General features: G+C 38.3%; 1 protein-coding gene across 1 annotated transcript in view; it reads left to right on the top strand.

Moving 5' to 3' along the window:
- The window catches only part of LOC105272486 (uncharacterized), a 46,149-nt gene extending 30,508 nt beyond the window's left edge, over positions 1–15,641 (top strand). The window contains exons 5-9 of the mRNA XM_011314639.1: positions 13,305–13,443; positions 13,516–13,587; positions 13,716–13,817; positions 13,910–14,073; positions 14,698–15,641. Coding sequence (XP_011312941.1) covers positions 13,305–13,443; positions 13,516–13,587; positions 13,716–13,817; positions 13,910–14,073; positions 14,698–14,706 — 486 coding nt within the window. The 3' untranslated portion in view covers positions 14,707–15,641. The remainder of the gene's footprint in view (positions 1–13,304; positions 13,444–13,515; positions 13,588–13,715; positions 13,818–13,909; positions 14,074–14,697) is intronic.
- Positions 15,642–20,161: the final 4,520 nt, after the last annotated feature.

The following is a 20,161-nucleotide window of genomic DNA, read 5'->3' as shown; positions in this document are numbered from 1 at the left end:
AGATTCACTATAGCTAATTCACATTTCCATCGTCCACCTGGAGGCAACGCATTTCTCATATAAACTCCGCGAAAATATGGAATTTTCATTATGCATACTCCATCAAATCACCATCAGTGAGAGCTCGGTGCGGTAGTTTTACAAGTTTTTTGGATTCAAATGGAAACCCAGGTCAGAATTATAGGGTTTTAAGTATATTCCCTTGCCAAGAGCGATGGATTCCATGGTGCGGTTGTGACGTTCACTCTCTTCCAGTTCGGCTCTGGCATGTTTAGAAGTGTTGACAGCTTTGGTTATACCAGCAGCTCCACCCGCTGCGGCACGTGACGCACTGATTGCTCCTAATAATGGAATTAAAAATGCTGGCAAAATTCTCCCAATTTTCGACGGGATGGGGAGAATTCGAGGCGTCGGTTTAATTTTTTTCCACCCTCCAACATTTTTAACTGCTTCACGTGCACCTTTAAGCGCGCTCATTACAGCATTGGGTCCAGGCTGCATGGAGCCTTTGGCTGCGCGTATAATCTGTCGCAGTGGTATCTTTTTCTTCACACTTCCCCCTCTACGTTTCTTCTCACCGCCCACACCACTACCACCCCCACAGCCTGCAGTTTTTCTCTTTTTCTTCGCACCAGCACAAATGTTTAGCCCCATACCGAATTGATGTTTCATCTTCATGAGGTTACCCATACTCCAAGCAGCCGCCTTCTCACCAACACTAACGTCTTTAGCAAAAACCATGTGCAGATCTTTATCTTCCAGAATTCCATCAGGGGTGTGTCTAGCTGGCAAATTTTCTCTATTTTTTGAATATGCTATGTCGTGATCTTTACACGCTTTATCCAATGGATTTATCCCAGGATCACAGCGTGCTAATCGTCTAGCCAACTTGGTACCCGGTCCACAATACTGGATGCAATTCAATGGGTAACTTGTAGATGATATCGTTGACAATTTCTTTACCCTTCCGCGTTCTAAGACGTTCGCACACCACCATTCTCTTGCGCAGACTGAAGTGCAAGTCTATAAATGTCCTGTGTTTATGGAGCTTGCTAGCAGTTGTCAAGATGGAATTGTGCCAGTGATGAATTTCGATAAGATAACAGAGAAAAAGAAAGATAAACAAAAGAATCGTCACGGCCCACCTTTACCTAATACCGTACGTGCAACCATCTGTGGACCCTCAAACTGTGGTAAAACGAATGCCCTGTTCGTTCTCATTACCCATCCTAATGGGCTGAGATTTCAAAACTTCTATGTTTACTCCAAGTCCTTAAATCAACCCTCAAGAGGTGGTCAGACCCGAGAAAACTCATCCAAATTCTCTTATGCCATTTGAGGATGTCGCGTGTGAAAAACAGGATAATATGCGTGCATTCTTTTGTATGGGTCGCCATCAAAGTGTAGACTGCTTTGTAAGAGTATTTTTCCCGGGTCAACACCCCGGGATAATCCTCAAACTATTCTGGCTGCCGCCTCTATCGTTCACGATTGGGCGCCAGCCAGGTTTTTCTGGAAAGCCTGACGGAAAACCAGCCGCGGAGGAATTTCGTCAACTCCGCGGACTTTCGGTGGCGGGTCTCACAATGCCGAGCCAGCATCAGCATGACACGGTAGAGTGGGTGAGGTTCACCAACGTACGAGTAACTTCAATCACTAACTTCTGCCGTGCTTACGGCATCGTCAACGATATCTTTCGGGGAACGTATCCCTCAGACTCTCGTGGAGGGATATGACCATCCCTCTCACGTGGTACTCTCTCCTCTGGGGTGGCTCAACCCCATACAAGACACAGATTACCTGCGAATCCTTCTCACTCCGCAGGGCGCCGAACTGCTCGAGGCACATGCGACGTAGGTATCCGGAGACCTTTCTCACCCACCTAACGTCCACCCCAACTCGAAAGCTCGGTAATAGCAATCTCATCGCGAGTCAAAACTCGAGTTACTTCCCATGGAGGCGCGGGTGACCGGACTGACGGGAAACGCCTTGTATCCCAGCCCTTAGTCCACCCCAACACCATGGATTTCGCCCTAGAGATGGATATCTGTAGCCTCGGACTCTCGTCCGTAGCCTCAAAGTAATCCATTGCACTGATCGGGGACACATCAGTGTCCCTTTCTCTCGCTATTTGAAGATTCCTTGGAACCACGTACCCTTCATAATCCCGGCAGGGATTATTGCCACCAACTGATCCCGAGCTCCTAAAACATCCGCTCGAGACCAGCACTCAACGCGAACTGTCCTGAAATCTACCAGGGCCTTCTCCCCCTAGTCTGAGCATCTCAGCGACTGTGGGTCATCCGTTACCCCACAGCCGCCAATCAACTCGACGGGATCCCGGGGGCGCTAGTCCTTTCACCTAGCCGTTGGTCCCTGGTCTAAGTCGACAGCGCCCTTCGGAACGACCCAGTTGGAACGCCTGTACGTCGGCCCTGATCTCCCTAACACAGCTGGGTGGATTTCCGAATTGGGAAACAGCTATCGTCAGCGCCATCACAGTGTTCCGAAACATGGTCTTACCCTACCACGTTTCTTCCCACTCTGTGATTGGCCTAATTTACCTTCGAAGCGGCCTCATTGGCCGTCGTCCGATGGTCTATTCATCTTTCGCTCGGCTATTTCAGCCGGCGTTAGATGTCGTTCATTTCACCGAGTTCTTTTGCTCGTGACATTCCCTAGTAACGAGAAAATCTCGTTACAGCTGTTATCTCTGTCAGACCTATGCACGTATTCCAAAACTCTTGATACCTGATAATACAAATTTACTCATTCTCTTCCGTCAGGATAAAATGAATTTAAAACACACTGGTCAGGATCATGTTAATACAGACATGCCATACCCAGAGTTCAAAGATTTGTGCTTTGCTTGTTGGAATAATCATAAACGTGGGTTCGACACCATCACCAAAGACTGTGAATTGCATGAGGGACGCTATCGACGAGGATTTGATTGTTTTGTATGTATAAAAACAGGCTGATGATTGGCACTCGAGACAGTGTGGAATTGAACGTAAAACCTTCAACATGCGGCCAACAGTCTTGCAAGCGGAGTCTGATGTATTGCATCACATTGCTGAGGCAAGCAAATCAATTCGTCATAAATATCAAACATTAAAGATGGGCAAAGATATGGCCGAACGAGCTATGAATGAGGCCTTGAAACCTGTAATTACTCCTCTTGAAAAATTGATTGATCAAGAAGATGCCATCTAGAAGAAAACCAAGAAAAAAAGAAATGATAATATTATTATAAAAGAAAAGGAGGTGGAGGAAGGAGGAGTGAACGATTATAAACAGGAAATTACAACAACAAGTACTCCTGATCCGTTAAGCAGTCAACACGACGATTCCAAGAATGCGGTGGTCTCAGTGCTCGCAGGGGCAGCTGATGAATCAGCCGCTCAATCTGATGTTGGGAATGTTCTCCAGTCGTATCTTAACATGTTCGGCACAAAAGAAGAACAACATTTGGATAAACTATTTGGAGTTCGAAAAGTAGATGACCAATGGAAAATTGGAAATGCTGAGGTGATCTTCAATGGAGATACAATGACTATTGGTGACAAGCAGTTTCGCTTAACTTCAGGTTTGGCATCTTTGAAATTCCATAAGGATCCAGAAACCGCTATTGTGACATCAACAGATCAAATGCACTATGGTGAAATTCTGCGCCGTACGAATGGACATCGATTGTACTATGATCCAAATAAGGCAGTGAGACGCAAAAATTCTACGGAAAAATGTTTGAATGTCATTGAACCGCTAATTGGACCGTATGAAAAGAGATTGGATTATATTTACTGGGATAATCCAAATGAATTGGTGGATAGACTCCGCTTGCTCATGGCATCTCAAGCTGCCGGTAATTCTCATCATTCCAGTGAAATTCTCTCCATTATCGAAGAACTACGTGAAGCTGGAATTATATATTAAAGTTTATACTCGCGTGAATCATCTCATTCTCATCATGAACGTCGATTCGTTTGAACGACAGTTATCACACAGCAGCAAGCTCACCACTGTTGGAAAACGAGGTCCGCCAGGTGATGGATTTACACGTACTGCTGAAGGGAATTATAGTTTAGAAGGAAGGAGGTTATGCCATGTTGCTGTTGCAGTGGTGGATTCTGATGCTGTTTCGCTGCATATTTTGCATAAACGTCTGAAAGCTGAACGTGATACAGTTGTGCAGAAATTGAAAGCCCAAGAGAGAAACATCAGTGATTTGAAAAGTGTTTTCACTAAGCGTTTTGTGAGAGTCGAGAAAAAAATAAAACTTCACCAACGTGCAATTCTCAAAATTAATAAACAAGAAAATGGAGTCCAAGAGGTGAACAATAGCAGCGGAACTTCATCGCCCGGCTCGACGAAACTACCCAAGAAGACGCGTTGAGGTTCGTGGCCTGGATGAAACGTGGCAGGCTGATCTCCTGGATATGATCAAATATGCACACAGAAAAAAAAATTACCCCTGTCTTCTAACGGTAATTGATATTTTCTCCAAGTATGCATGGGCTATTCCCATTAAATCGAAAAGTGCCAATGACGTTGTGGATGCCATGAATCTCATTTTGCAAGAGAGTCGTATTGCAAAAAAACTCCATGTTGATCGACGCAAAGAGTTTTACAATAAAAATTTTCTAGCTCTCATGGTGGAGCATAAAATACACATGTACTCAACCTTCAGCAGCCTCAAGGCATCGTAATGCGAACGCTTCAATAGATCATTGAAAAATAAAATGTGGAAACAATTCTCAATTCGTGGAACGCACAAATGGATTGCTATTATTGGTGATTTAGTTGCAGACAATAATAACACGAAACATCGTACAATAAAAATGAAATCAATTTATGGAAATGTACGAGAGGATAAGAAGGGGAAAATTAAATTCAAAGTGGGTGATAACGTGCGAATCAGCAAGTATTAAACTGTTTTCGAAAAAGGCTATACCCCCAACTGGACAACTGGAATATTTACAATTAAAAAAGTGCAAAATACCAATCCCGTAACATATAAGCTGGTTGATGGCAAAGATTCTGCAATTGAAGGTGGCTTCTATCAAGAGGAGTTGATTCACGTCACGTATCCAGATGTGTTTCTCGTTGAGAAGGTGCTGAAGAGGAGGGGGAAGAAGGAATATGTCAAGTGGCTGGGATTTGATAATACTCACACCAGTTGGATAGACTCTAATCAAATGTAATTTTATAATACAGAAAAACATTATTTGGAAAATATTTGTATCTTTTATTCATTGTAACCATAGGGCACAGTGTCTGTTGAATCAAGTAAAACAATTCTCTTATCATCATCATTACTCAGTGCTAACTTGTTCTGTTTCACCGTGTAAACTTGATGTTTTTTACTTTGAATCAAATATTGTGATTTCACCAGTTTCTTCTCCTGAACGAGACAGTTTTTATACACTTCAAAGGTAATTGTTCTCAGTGTTGCCCCTCTCACACCCTTGGATCGTTTTTTCTCTCTCACATCAGCCAACACCTTGAAAGTATAAAGCTTGGCACGCAGGCGCACAAAATCTGTCATAATTTTACCATTACATTCATCCTTCATTAAACCTATCACTTTTTTGTTCACTCTTGGTATTTGATACACATTCTCTGCTGGGTAGTCGGAAGTGTCAAATTTCGAAATATCTCTTTTGGGGGTCGGGAAACTGAACTGTGTAACGTGACATTTCCCCGGGGAATGGAAAATGCCCATCACCTTCGTGCCCTACTTCCCTTAAGCCTAATAAAACCTGCTAAAATTTAACCTTATGGGCGCCAGGTAATTTTGGCCCGGAATTACCAAACCGGAAAATTCTGTAAACCTAAACTTAACTAACCTCGAAATTCATTGTATCGAAAATCGTACCTCAAACTCCTAAAGCTCTAACTCAAAAATATACTCTAAAATCAAAAGGGAAACCTGAAGGGAACGGAAAGGATAATTAGGCTTTTGGGGACAGGTGACGGTCCTGGGGTCGCTCAGTATGCCAGTTGTGGAGAGATGGGTGGATCGTAGATGGGGGCAAGGTTACTGCAAAAATCGAGAAAAATACCAAAAAAAAAGGAAAACGGGAGGCGAGAAATAAATTAATGCTACCAAACATTGTCCTTACGTGTTCCGCTATTAACGTCAAAATTCAGTCCAAGAGTAATAAATGATAAACAATTGTATTATACCAATCTGCTTCCGAATCTCACTCGCCATTTTTAATTTCCTCTAAATATTACGTTCCAGCTAAAAATCTCCAAATCCAAATTTAATTCTCCTTTTCAGTTATCGCAAAAGAGGTATTTTCTAACAAAAATCCAAATAAAACTTCAAATGCCTCCTTACATCCCCGCGAACATAAATTATTTAACAAATACTGAATATATCCCTGAATATCCCACACCAGCATCCAATAATCTCTTAGGAATGCGGCCTCAAGGATTATCGATTGGCGATAATCCGAGGAATAACCGAAATATTATTTGCGCCCGGGAAATCGATAATTTCCCGGAATCGGACCCCTAGCGAGTGAGCGCAAGCGAGAGAGAGAGCGAGAGAGACGGCACTATGCCTCGCTGCTCGGTTTGCAGCGAGGAGAAATACACAAAAAAAATCCAACTTCACCTTAAATTCGATAACGCGGAATCTGCTCAGCAGATTCCGGAAAACCCTGAACCATCTGGTCCGGGACATCATTCCCCACACTCCCACAAAAGTTCAGGCTTAAGGGCCCATTGTTAACCCCGTTAACGTAATTAATAACCACGCGGAAATTTAACGGGCGATTCCCCACCTGTTGCTCGTAGCCACTCGTTGGCGGCCTCGATTGCGCCACGAGGGAGAACCACGGGCCTTGTTCGTCGGCCGTGGACAAATTCACTCACAATTCACATACAAAAATCCTCAAAAGCTAACAATTTACACTAATGTCCTCCCAACCGCACTGGGGGATAATGCTGGCCGAGATTATTCGGAAGAACCCTCCACAACCTCTTCAAAACCACCCAAAATTTGGGGGGCACAACCGACGCCATTTCCATGGCTCGGAAAATTCACTACCGCCAATAATTTATTGGGGAGCCGCCAAAAAGGGGAAAAATCCTTAATTAAGGCCGTAAAAACTCACGGTCGTTTTCCTCGCTGCCTTCCTCTTTCTTTTCAGGACCATCCTGGCTGCAGCTAATTGTCCTGGTATCCTGGGTGATGCACTCGGTCTTTCTCACTACTCACTCCTGTTCACTCACGTGTGGATGTTACCGCGGTTAATGCGTAACTGATTTTCGGAGGTCAGTGTCGCATTGCGCTAATCACGCCTACCAATCGATCGGGTGTCGATTGGTGGATCCCTCTACCTTATTCTGGGTCAAGCCCTTCGCGGGGGAATTAATTCAAACTTGAATTAATTCTCATTTCCAGAATTTTTCTTTCCGCGGTATTTTTCTCTCGGTTAACTCTCCTGGATTCCTGGGGTTAGAAGACCTAAATCACTAACCTTAAACGTATTAAATTATTTCACTAACCCGTAATTTTATTTATTTATTGGCACTCCGCCGAGGTAAGGGCTGGATTTACCCCATGCGGCCTTCCACCGATACTTAATTTTAAAATTGTTGGCACTCCATCGGGACGATGATTACTTCTATCCCAGACGGCCTTCCAACCGTAACAGCCCTTGGCGATCCGTAGGGGTATTTCTCGTGTTCCCCGTACGGCCTGCCACCCGTACCAACTAACCCTCAAGAACCCTTTTTCTTTGGAGCGCCGGATTTTTTGGCCGGAACTAAAATAACCTAGAGCTTGCCCTAACCTTAACCCTAAAATCCCTAAACCACCCCGAAGGGGGGGAAATCCTAATGTTCCGGAACCTAAACTACGTCCCAATTGTCTCACTCTCTCTCCCGATTTCTTATTTTCTTGGGGATTCTAACGGGCATCCCCGATGCTCGTTACAACTGATATAGAATGCTGTTTGTGTCTGTGTATATTAATTTAGATCGTTCTCCAAATTCACGTTTCACATAATTATAATGGCAATCGTAGATGTAAATTTTTGACATGTCCAAAATGGCAAATCCCATGTAGATTCCCGCATGGAACAAAAGTATATGCGGAAATATACTTCACATATATCCTAATCATACCAAATGTAATTCGGCCAAAACTGTGTATTCAACATCTAAGTGAAATATATTTTATTTTCTATATAAAATTATGTTGGGAATATACACTTTTATATATGTGAGATAGATGTGAATTATTTTTTGAAGATATGACTCATATTGCTTCGAAATATCTACATTTATATCGCTGATATATGCAGATTATTTATATCATAACCGGCGATATATCATGTGATATTAGAAAAATATATTATTCCTTATCCATTAGACATACATAGTAAATACTATTTCCATTTGTAATTGCAATATAGAGTAAAGCTCCATAAATCTGACGAGAATTGGATATCAAAGTAAAAAATGAGGGTCCGAAAGGATCACGAAAGCCATATCTAAAGATTAGGAATACATTTTGAACATGAGGATCAAATGCAATGCCAATAGAATGATAATGATAATCTCAAGGCCGACCGGCGTCACGAAAGAGATATAATAATTAAGGACAGAAATAATTTCAAAATATAAAAATAACGTTCAATAAGGCCAATATTTTTTTTTTGTGACTGTAGACAATCCTACATCAATTTAAACAGTTGTACTTTCATTCAGAAAGATTTTGAGATTGATGACCTTATAATAACCGAAAAGTTACATTATCCAGAATTGAAATAGGTGAAAGAGAAGAAATGTAGATTAATATTTGATAATCAAAAACATTCTTTATTCAATACAGTGTTCATTTCCACGATTCGTACTTGTTTGGGTGAGCACAGGCAATTGAAATATTCTGGTTTTCTAGGTGCAGCAATGTAACTTTTTCCTTTATTCCCTGAATATTAATCGAAGCTAAATTACAATCTTGATTCTGTACGAATGTCAAATGTGTTAGTCCCCGATCAGAGAAAGGTGAATTGATTTTTTCATAGTATTTTCCAATGGCATAAACTTGTTTGGAATTGACATAGGAAAGAATGACAAATATCTCTATCTCGAAAATCTCTTGCTCTCTTGTGAGCACAGTATAACTTTGGCGCTTCTTCGATCTCTTGTAAAGCTTCGAGTGAATGACTTCCCCATTCAGCAAAATTCTTCTTGTCGTTTGAATAGTTGCAGCCATTTCTGGATGAATTTTAACTCGTCTGAAAGCCTAATAATAGGGACGACTAAATTTCACCGTCTGTTTCAAGGTGCCCAATAGACCAACATCATTAACTTGAAGAGTAACTTTTGGTTGAGTACTGCATAACATTTTTGATAAAAATTTTCTTTGAGGCTGAGTCAAAATTTCCTCACAAATGTTCTCCAACTTGAGTACAGAAATTTGATATCTGAACGAATCACAGATTTGGAGAGGTACACCATTGGCACTGTGAACGCAATTTTTCAAAGTGAAATTAAAAGACTCGTACATGAATGCACTATGCGTCCAAAGCGGGCCCCATTTCAGTCCACTATCTGGTAGATGAGTAAGAAGATGCACATCGAATGAAACATATTCAATCCCATACAAGTCTTCAACTCCTCTTATAAAATCGTAAAGACACTGCCGTGCATATTCCACTTCAGAGCGCATGATGGAGATCTTCAATAGAATAGAAATTCCGTCAACAAGCAATGCCCAATGTACGACATATTTTCGTAGTGCGATTTCCCGGAGGATCGGTAAGCTGTAGAAAAGGAGCCAAATACTCCATTCGTGAGCTTTCCAGAATTTTCGGTCTTTTATATTTCTCGTTGTTCGAGAAATCTCTACAGTAGGTGTGAAAGATTCGAGCATATCATTTATAAGATTTTCATGTTGGCCAAAAAAAAAAGGTTTGGAATGTTTAGAATCCAACCAAGTTTGCAAAATTGTTTGGCCACACCTAGTGTAGCGAGGTGCATCCAATCAGCTGGCATCGATAACGTTAAATTCTGGAACATCATATAACACTGATCGCCCAAACCGTAAACTGCAATGAATCATATTTTTTGCTCTCTCTTTAACGGGAATTTCATTCATTGTACAGAGAACTGGGTATAATGACATGGCAGAGCTTTTATGCACCGGCGTGCCATCTACGTTGAAATTTAAAGTAATAGTATTTTTAGATACAGTTTTTCTATATATGGACCCGTCAAAAATATCTTCTAGGGCATAATTATTTTTTTTCAGCCTATTCTGTGGATCTATCAGGTGATCATGATTCATTCCAAGGAAATACTCGATTTGATCCGTGAGGTTTAGATAGAGGACAACATTACCACTTCGCCAGTTACTCGTCATATCAATTACATTTTGGACAAGACAAAATATGACGCTCACGTTCTGTCATTTATCACAAAAGTGATGAATAGTCATAAAATCACAACGACTGTTCGCTATTTTCTTCCATGCATATTTTGAAGTGTACCTGATTCTAAAATCAGCCAGTACTTTTGCTAATGATAAACAATCTTCCGTTGCTGTATACGTAAGACCATTCCGTAATTTGGTGGCAAGGGTTAGAAGAGGAGCGACTAAGTCTTCACCAGTAAACTCAGATAACACTGGGGGTGAGGTATTGTGAGTTGTGTCAGCTCTAGGCGCAGTCATGCTTGTGTTAGAAATCTCTTCTTCCTCACTGCCTTCACTGCTGTCAGATGAATAATCAAGAGTCTCTCGTTCTTCTGCAAGATCTTTATGGGAAGAACCTCCTATCGAATCGTCATTCTCAGATGCTTCCAGGTGTGTCCCATTAGAAGACCCTTGATTGTTGTCTTCATTAAGAATAACAGGAGCGCATGCAGGAGGCTGTAGAAAGGAGGAACACTATTAGTATTAATGATATGAAGTTATTTCTTGGAGCATGAAGATAAAAATAGGAAACGGCAAAATAAGGGATGCTGGTATTGAAACTTCTGTTCAAAAGTGAAATTAGGAGATGTTTTCAAAATTTCGTTTGATTTCTACGTAGTAAATAAATTACCTGAAGAGGCAAATAATTTTCTTCAATAACCGCTCAAACCTTCAGAATTCGTAAAAAACTGATTTGTTTCTTAGATTCTTGTCCCGTAAAAAAATCATATATTCGCCTACATTATTTAAAACAAAATAAAATGTAATCCTTTTCCTAGAATTTTAGATTATTTCCTGATTTGAAGTAAAATCTAAGAAAACTTGACATTTTGACCAATACAGGGATTTACTTTAGGACCCAAGGGGAATATCTTTCGAAAATTTTATTGAAAACAACTGTTTGAGAAATATCAATGACTCAAATAAATCGCCTTCTGGTGAGGAATTTGAGAAAACAAAATATTGATTAAGGTATTGTGTGGGCATTGATATTAAAAGAAATATTAAAAGGCCTAAATATGAGAGCTTTCTTCATGCAATTATTGATTCAATTTATTGATTTCTAGAGATACAAAGCAACTTGATGGATACACTAATTGATTTTGAAATTAGTGGTGAAGATTTAACCATCAACAATTGGTTGAGGTTACTTTTATCATCATTTCGAAATTATTATTGAATTTCCAGGGAAGCAAAAAAGTTTTGGGGACTTTGCGGGTATTCAAAGCGTTTTCGGAATTCTGAAAGATTTCACGACTTCCTATGTATTTCAAATGTTGAGATAATTAAGAGCAATTGGAAGGGAAATTACTTATTGGAAATTACAGATGGAGTGTTTGTACATGTTGAAGGATTCACTATCAAGCCGATTGAGCGTCAGTTCATTGCCGATCGATGATTGGTCGATCGATGGTCGATCAATTGATCTGCGATCAACCGGCACTCGACCGAGTGCACAACTCGATATGGGTATCGAGTGGGCATCGAGTGGTCCGTCAGGGTTCGAGGAATTTTCGGAAACTTTATAAATATACAGCTTACAATTTTCGAAAACTTTAAACGTTGTTCGTTGAATCAAAAAACATCACTATTTAGGACATTGTAGGACTGTCGAAAAACATTTTTGTGAATTCATCCTGGAGTTGTAATGATTTGAATACGACGAATTGAATTGTTAAAGGATTCGAGTAGATTTCGTTTGTTGATTAGTTTCTAATAAGTATTCCGAAATTAAATATTTATACTTGAGAAAAGTTAAGATTCAAATTTTTTCTTTTATCTTAGAAGTTCCAAAATTTAGGGAAAAAACATAGGGAAATGTTTATGGAAACCTCATTTGTGTATCTCTTTTCGACAAAATTCTTCGACAATACTTTTCGTTAAGATCCGTATTTTTGTGCTTCACAATAAAACAAATGAATTCGGAAAATTCTTTAGGAATTCGATAAATTTCCAACAGGATCTGTGTTCCAATTCCATTGACAAATTATATTTGTTAGAAATCTGATCCACATTTCTAAGAATTGAGTAAACACACAACACTAACACATAGGGTTGGTCACTCAAGATCGGAAAAATCCCGAACACGGACGAGGAGCCGGCTGGCGAACAATAAAATTCTCAAAGCCAGAGTTATTCATCGAACGCGTAACTGACTATACATCTTTTTACTCTCATCTAACTCACGCGAAAACTTATCACGGCACGCAACAGTTGTTAGAGAACGTTATCACCCTTAAAAATCATCATACAGTCCACAAAGTAATTGAAATTCAACTCAGTGAAGGAAACTTAACTACTGTAAATATTGTATATACCGATCCGTTTTATTAAACTCGATAAAACCAATCAACGCAAATTTCGTAATTGATAAAACCACCCGACCCTGGCCAAAATACAGGGAAATTCATACATAATTTCTAACAATATTGGTTTCTAACTTTCTTACAATTAGATATTTGAATAAAAGAACTCAATATATTTCAAATTTCAGTTCAAATTCCCCTGCAGCTTTTTAAAAATTAAAGTTACAGGGCTTTTCTAAAAGTTTGTAGACGTTAATTTCAAAAAAATGCATTTTTTCAAGTTTTGCATTTCAAAATTCGAGTGAAGAAACCTCAGAAAATCTCTTTAGCAGTTGCAGTATAAATTTCCACACACATCTTAATCAATAATTGCTCTCATATGTTTTGACTATATATCTCATAATAATTGAATATTTGGAGGAGCGAAGAATACTGAATACTAAATTATTGACTATTCAAGAGCATTGAAAACACAAATTATTATAGTGATGGCTCTATTGTCAAATTTTCCCATGACTCCAGAATCGTGCATAATGATTTTTGGTTTCCTTTTTCCGTAACAGAAGTTCAAGGGCATTGCTCCAACCAAAACCTCGAATGACGAAGACACTGAGGATGAAAACGGAGTGATCGAGCACACTCCTGTTTCAAACCTGAAATATTCAAAGACTGCCAAAAACGGAGGTGAAAAGACCGCAAATGGTACTTTCTCTTATGAATTCCATTTCAACAAGTATTGTATGTAATCTCATGACAGTTGATCTGTTGATTTAGTTGATGATAGAGATGATTCTAATGACGATGGCGTACGCAATCCTGGAGACGGCGAGATTAGGAGAAGGAATGGTAATAAGGACGTCAATATTCAATTTTAGAATGTTAATGAAACGTTTATTTTATTTTTTATTTTTATTTGTATGTTAATGGAACGTATTATCTCTGTGTATCCAATTAATTATTTTTATGAAATGTAGTCCATACAAATACCCATAATCAGACTGGACAGGGAAATTTACCCAATCCTCTCGGTCCGATTGCCAACAACAGACAAAGAGAAGCATCCCCAGTTCCCAGTGGTATTTATATTTGTAATTTTAATGCTCTTTTCACTTTTAATACATAAAATGACACGAAAATTAATCCATGTTGGTTTTATGAAACACTCCAGATAATAACGAGCATAGGCAACATCCACCTAATGTGCAAAACCAGAATGAAAGAAGAGCAGCTCGTGATGTATTGAATCCACAAGATTGGTTGGCGCTCCGGAATTTACTCAAACAGAATCTTAGACATCAACGACAGGCAGTTCAGGATGACGAAGAAGCAATGGTGAAAAGACATGTAATAATTCCTCTTGGATTTTCATTTGTTTTTTGCGCGTTCTCTATCAGATATTCTACATTCTCCGTGGAAAAAATCCATTGATTTAGCAATTCAACTGAATTTTCAAATTTTCTCTATAAAAATAATTAAATATAAATTAGTATTTTTTTTATTGATTCGGTTTTCATTTACATTTCATAATCCAAGTAAAAAAAAATCGGAAAAATTTTGCTCGAAAATTTCAATAAGAAAAGTCAGAAGAATTTGAAAATAAATTGATTTTTCCTACAGAATATCTAATAGAAAACGGACAACAAATAAATTGAATTTCAATAGAAATCTAATAGAAAACCTACAGGAATCTTAGAGAATTCTTATAATATTGCCTAGCAAATTCGCTAAGGTTTTCTATTAAATTATTCCATACGTGGACATTCTTGAATTTTCTTGTAACCATCACTCGATGAATTCAGAATTTTTACTAATTTTTACTAATTAATCATTAAAATCTGATCCCACTCGTTTTGCCTAACTAGGTTTTCAAGAAAGGTAACATGCAGTAAAATATTTTCCCTTTTTCCCATAAATTTGATACGATACATAATTAGTGAAATTCTCATATATTTTTAGTTTCTGTAAGGAAAGAATTTCCTCGCAATTTCAAGAGAAGTGAAATGCATACTGCCATCAATGCCAAATTATCGTCGATGAGAAGAGAACAACGAGTGGCTGATGAACAAGCAACTGCTGCCGCGGCCGCTGCACTAGTCCCTCCAGCGGCAATCATTTAATGCTAACGCTTAGTGACAAAGTAGAGGTCTTCCATAAGGAGATTCTCGTCCATGAGTCTGGAGACATCTTTCTTCACTTTTTTTTTAATGGTTTTTATGCAAAATGTTTGGTTCAATTGAAGTTTATTGATCTATGTTTTTTTTTATGAAAAAGTTTGTGAAATAATTGACAAAAAAGTTAAGAAGGAAAAGTACTCCCATGACGATTTTCAATCGATCGCACGAAAAATATAACGTTATTTTTTTATCGTCTCCGTCTTTGAGAACCATGTTTTGAGTTAACAGTTGTTTGTCACTCCATTTAGTTGCGTGAGGATGTTTAAATAGTTTATTCTTCTTAGTGAATATGATAAGGGAAATATCTTCACTACAGTCAAGACAACTGCATGTCAGTCTCATGTTACTATGCGTACGTTCGTCAAAGATTTCAGTATTAAAATATGATATCTTTTCTAGTTTCTATGAGAAATAATTGGCTTTGTTATATGAATGTTGGATTTTTTCAAGATGTTATTAGCTTATGAACACCAATAGATTATCTTTTGTCGAATATGTTGTAAGAAATATCTTGAATATTATGGTTTAGTTTGGGTAGTCAGATTACTTGAAAGTGGTTTAATTACACGTTTCAACTACCAATATGCTAAGGAAATTTCCTCATGAGAAAACCAAATAATTATAACTTTTGTGATTTTGTCCCAAACCCTTGGAGGCAATGACATTATCCTAGTACGATAAAGCTGAAGCTGTCAAATTTGGGCATGTAACACTATGTTGAGTATGTAATAGACTGAAAAGTATTGTATTTTTTGTTCAATAATTTTATAAATGTCAATTATTATTTTGAACCGTATTCATTTCATATATACGTATCACCTAGGTATAAATGAATTGAGAATAAATTCTAGAATTAATTTATAGAATGCTCGGTACATAGATTCGATTAGTAATGTACGATATAGTTCAAATACATGTTAAATATATTTGCAATATATCCCACAAATAAACCATTTATGTTTGTTTGCAAAAAAATGTATTTGATCATATATATATCTTATATGTGAAATATATATCTAATTAAATCTGAAATTCAAGTGACATATATTTCAAATTTTGGTCGAATGTAATGGTCACATATATCTTCTATATATTTGTTGATATAAAAAATCGGCCAAAAATGCGTTATTGAAAAATAAATAAAAAATATGGTAAATATATTTCAGATTTAAGAGTACATATGTCAAATATATTTGGCATATATCTGACTGAAATTTTAATATATAAATCCCACATATATAATTTTTCATGCGGGTTGGTTTATTGAATATAGTTTGAACTCTTTTCAACTCAATGCTCGTCATATTATCGTCGAAAATTAGACTACTGTGGAAATTTGGTTGGGCAATGTAGGCTCTCGCGCCATATTTTCCATGCCACTTGGTGATCAACTTGACATCTCTGTGCTTTCTCACATTTTCCATTGTTTTTCCAAAAACTGCGTTATTCATTAGCTTGAAAAAATTCCTTTCAAAATCATTTGTCGATTTTGTTCGTATCTCTGTATTTAAGTCGATGTAAAGCTTGAGCCATGCTGCATGCTCGAACTTTAAGATTCGGTGGATTTTCATTAATCGCATACGAAGACTCAGACATTGCTTCAAATTCCGATAATGAATTATATAGTCTTTTTATCATAGAGTGTTGTCATGAGCTTGGTATTCTTGCGATTCGGTGGAATAAAATGCTCGGGACATAGCGGCAAGTCCTTGTGTACATAATGTAGCTCCTTAGGATATGCCAAATCCACTTCTAAGATATATCCAACAGGTGAATCATCGGGAACATTGAAGGTATTGAATCCTTCAACATTTTCCCACTCAAATGCACCAAAGGGCAAGTACTGACTAATGGCTGCCCCATATAAATTGTTGACATCAAAGTACATAGGACTTCTCTTCGTTTGGATTATAATTCTCACCCGTATACCGATTGTTGGCATGAGCATAGCGATTTGTACGTTGAGCTACACCAGCTCGGATCCCTTTCTCAATGAATAAGAGCTTATCAGCGTCTGTAAACAGTTCGATTTCTACTCTGGTGCATTTTAGCATTGCGTCGAATGACAGTCCAGGTGCTGTGTAGTAGTGCAGTGGGTCGAGTTTGTAGACTGAGAAACAACTTTTTCGGAAATTCTCAAACATGTCAGCTAAAAGGAGAACATCAGTTTTTAAGTAGAGGTCGGACTATTCACCAAGTGATACAATATTAAATTTTTTCCAAACTTCCTGCGCATGAGCATAATCTTCCGCTGAAATTTCTTGATTGTTTAGTGTCGAATAAAAAGCCGCCCTCGATGGTAATTCCCCATCATTCAATTTATCCCAATTATCCAAATATTCATATGGAAATACACCTTTCCGCATTAATAAATGGAATTGCTCAGCGTTGCAATGTGCTCGTGTAATTATTTTATCTTCATCAGTCAAGTAGGAGGCCAATTTTTCGAGGCTACTAGCTATAAATCTAAATGAATCAATAAATCTTAGGTTGACATGTGTATGTGTAATAGATTTCTTGAAAGAAATGTACTTTTCTTTTGTTAGAGGCAGCAATTCGACAGATCCATTGAACTCATTCACGAAATCCACAATTATAAAATGAGCATCTTACCCCGAAAGATTGTGAAAAATCACTAGTATTTCATGTGAATTTTTATACTTTACATTGCATCCAGCATGCGTAGCTCCACGATATTTACCTGTGAAGTGGCAATGATCTCGATGTTTAATCTCTGTCAAAATGAATGGCACCTCACAACATAAATTATATGACACACTTGGGCTGCTGAGAATTCTTGGGACTGTGTACGTGAGCGGCTCTATTGGTACAATCGTCCTTAATTTATCATTTACCATCACTGCGATTTTCTTTAATTTATCCATGAACCACGCAATACAATGACTTCCACGTTTAATTTCAAAGGGCGACAAATTATTATCAAAGAAACACTGCAAATAAAAGGCAACACTGTATGGAATATGTTTTTGCTGTAATCTATCATCATCATTATCCTCACACGGTTGTAGGATACACTCGAGATCAGCCTAAATCGTGAATGGTACAGGCACCTTGTATCTCTGATTTTCAAATTTCGAGATTTTTTTCTCTTCTGATGGAAGAATCATTTTACATTTATTGATAGTTACACAATCCTGTCTATGACGTTCATAATGTTGCTTTTCGCGGAAATGACACAAACATCGGTCACACAACCACATACGATGTGCAATATTGGAAATTTGGGCACTAACCAGTCTTGAAAGATCTCTTATCCATGCAAAATGGTAAATCGGTTGACTATCAGCTGCAAAATACACATTCGAACAAAAGAGGAGTAAATGAATTGTAGGTATGCGCGAGTTCATCTTGGTGAGGTAGAAAGGGACAATTTCGTTCAATTCTTCTCCACATTCAATTCCATAAACATTAATTGACCGGTCATTCATTTTCTCAAATTTTGGAATATCACTTAAGGTCATGGGGAAGTGAATGTTTGCATAATCAATTAGCTTTTGACTATGTGGAAGAGTTGCTGTGGTATAATCGGGATATGATGAAGTAGCAGATCGATTACTTTTTACTGGATAGAGAGCAGCAATAACTGACGACAAAAAACAAAATTCATCCGAATTTTCGACATTGACAACAGCTTTTTTACATTGAATATCATAGGGCAACTCGACGTACGTTGAAGAGCCACCCTTCAGTGGAACATATCGATTCATATTGAACATGAAATTTATAATTCCACTCAATTCCCATCCTGAATCACGTTCTTGGAAATCACCGATTTTTGTGAGCAATGGCTCACTCACATTGTCATCAAACCATGTTGCCAGATCTGTAGCTGGTAGAATGATTTCATTTTTTGTATTGAAATATTTAACTTCACTAGTAATCACTTCGTCCTTCTTCAATGTAAATTTGCACGCTAAAATAGAATTTGCATTTATATTGCCATTTTTTTCGCGAACAGTTCTCAAATGTACTGTTGACAGTTGTTTCGCATCATTGAGAAAGGAAGCGCGATCTTTATGTTGGAGATTGATTACAATACCGCGAGACTGCTCTTGCCAAACGTCTGCAAATCACCTTCCTGGAGGGAGAGTTCAATCCATGCCTCTTCAACAACGTGGAAAACCCATAAACTATACATTTTACTATAAAATAACCTGGAAATGGATTGCTATGAAATAAATGGGTAAAACTGACAATTGAGCTTTTTTTGTTTTATTTTTACATTAAGATTTATCACACTAATTGCAAAATAATATATAATAAAAAAACTTAATAGTTTAATTAAACAAGTTCCCTGGAGATCTGCTTGCAAATGGAACATACGAAATAAATTCCATTAGTTTTAAAATAAAAAAGAAAATGAGAGAGAAATGAATTTTACCTACTTCACTTGCCATAGTGCTGCTGCGCATCAAGGATCATCACAGCGGCCGCCGCGATGCCCTGCGCGTGAGGCAGCATCTCTGGGGCCTCAATCTCACCGCCCACCAGTCTCAAAAAGTTGAGGAACTGCCTCATCTCCTAGTGGAGCTGTGATTCCTATTAACAGAAAATTGAGAATATGTTAGATACAGAGAGAGCAGGCAGAAATTAATCGTAAATTTTATGGACTTACCTTATAAGCATAGAAATGGTCTCGGAGGTACGCCATGAACTTTATTATCAAGTCCATGGGCACCTGGAGACGTTCAACCAGGCCCCAGTACCTTGTAAGGTCCTCCTCACCCGGTCAAGCTGCCTCAACAACCACTCCTCCATCCTCCCATCATCCTCCTCCCACTCCTGCCTCAACTCAGCATCCGGAAAAACGTACACTTCCAGTTTCACTAAAACATAAAACACAATCGTTAATTATTATAATACACTGATGAAAATATGAAATTCACTCAAAATTTTTCACCTTCCACGACACTTACTTGTTGCTTCGATTTCGTTAGATGTACTGACGAAGCAAGGCCGCAAAACAACGTTGGGCCAGTCGCCACATGATACCCACTCTTCCAATATATCTCTCTCACTCAAGCGTCGAGGCCGCCAAAAGTTGCCTGTCTCATTCTAGGTGTCTGGCGTGTAAACTCTAAATGTTTACATCTTGTGGATGGTTAAGAATTCAGATTTCAAGTGGAGAAAATATTCTTTATTCAATTGTTATGCCCCAGAAATACCATTAAATTAAGAAATAGTATTAGGTAATTTCTCATTGACCTGGATAATATGACGACACG

Source organism: Fopius arisanus, unplaced genomic scaffold (assembly GCF_000806365.1).
Source record: "Fopius arisanus strain USDA-PBARC FA_bdor unplaced genomic scaffold, ASM80636v1 scaffold00191, whole genome shotgun sequence".
Taxonomy (NCBI): Eukaryota; Metazoa; Arthropoda; class Insecta; order Hymenoptera; family Braconidae; genus Fopius; species Fopius arisanus.
Note: the sequence above shows the minus strand (reverse complement) of the source record. Positions and strands in the feature narration are given on the sequence as shown.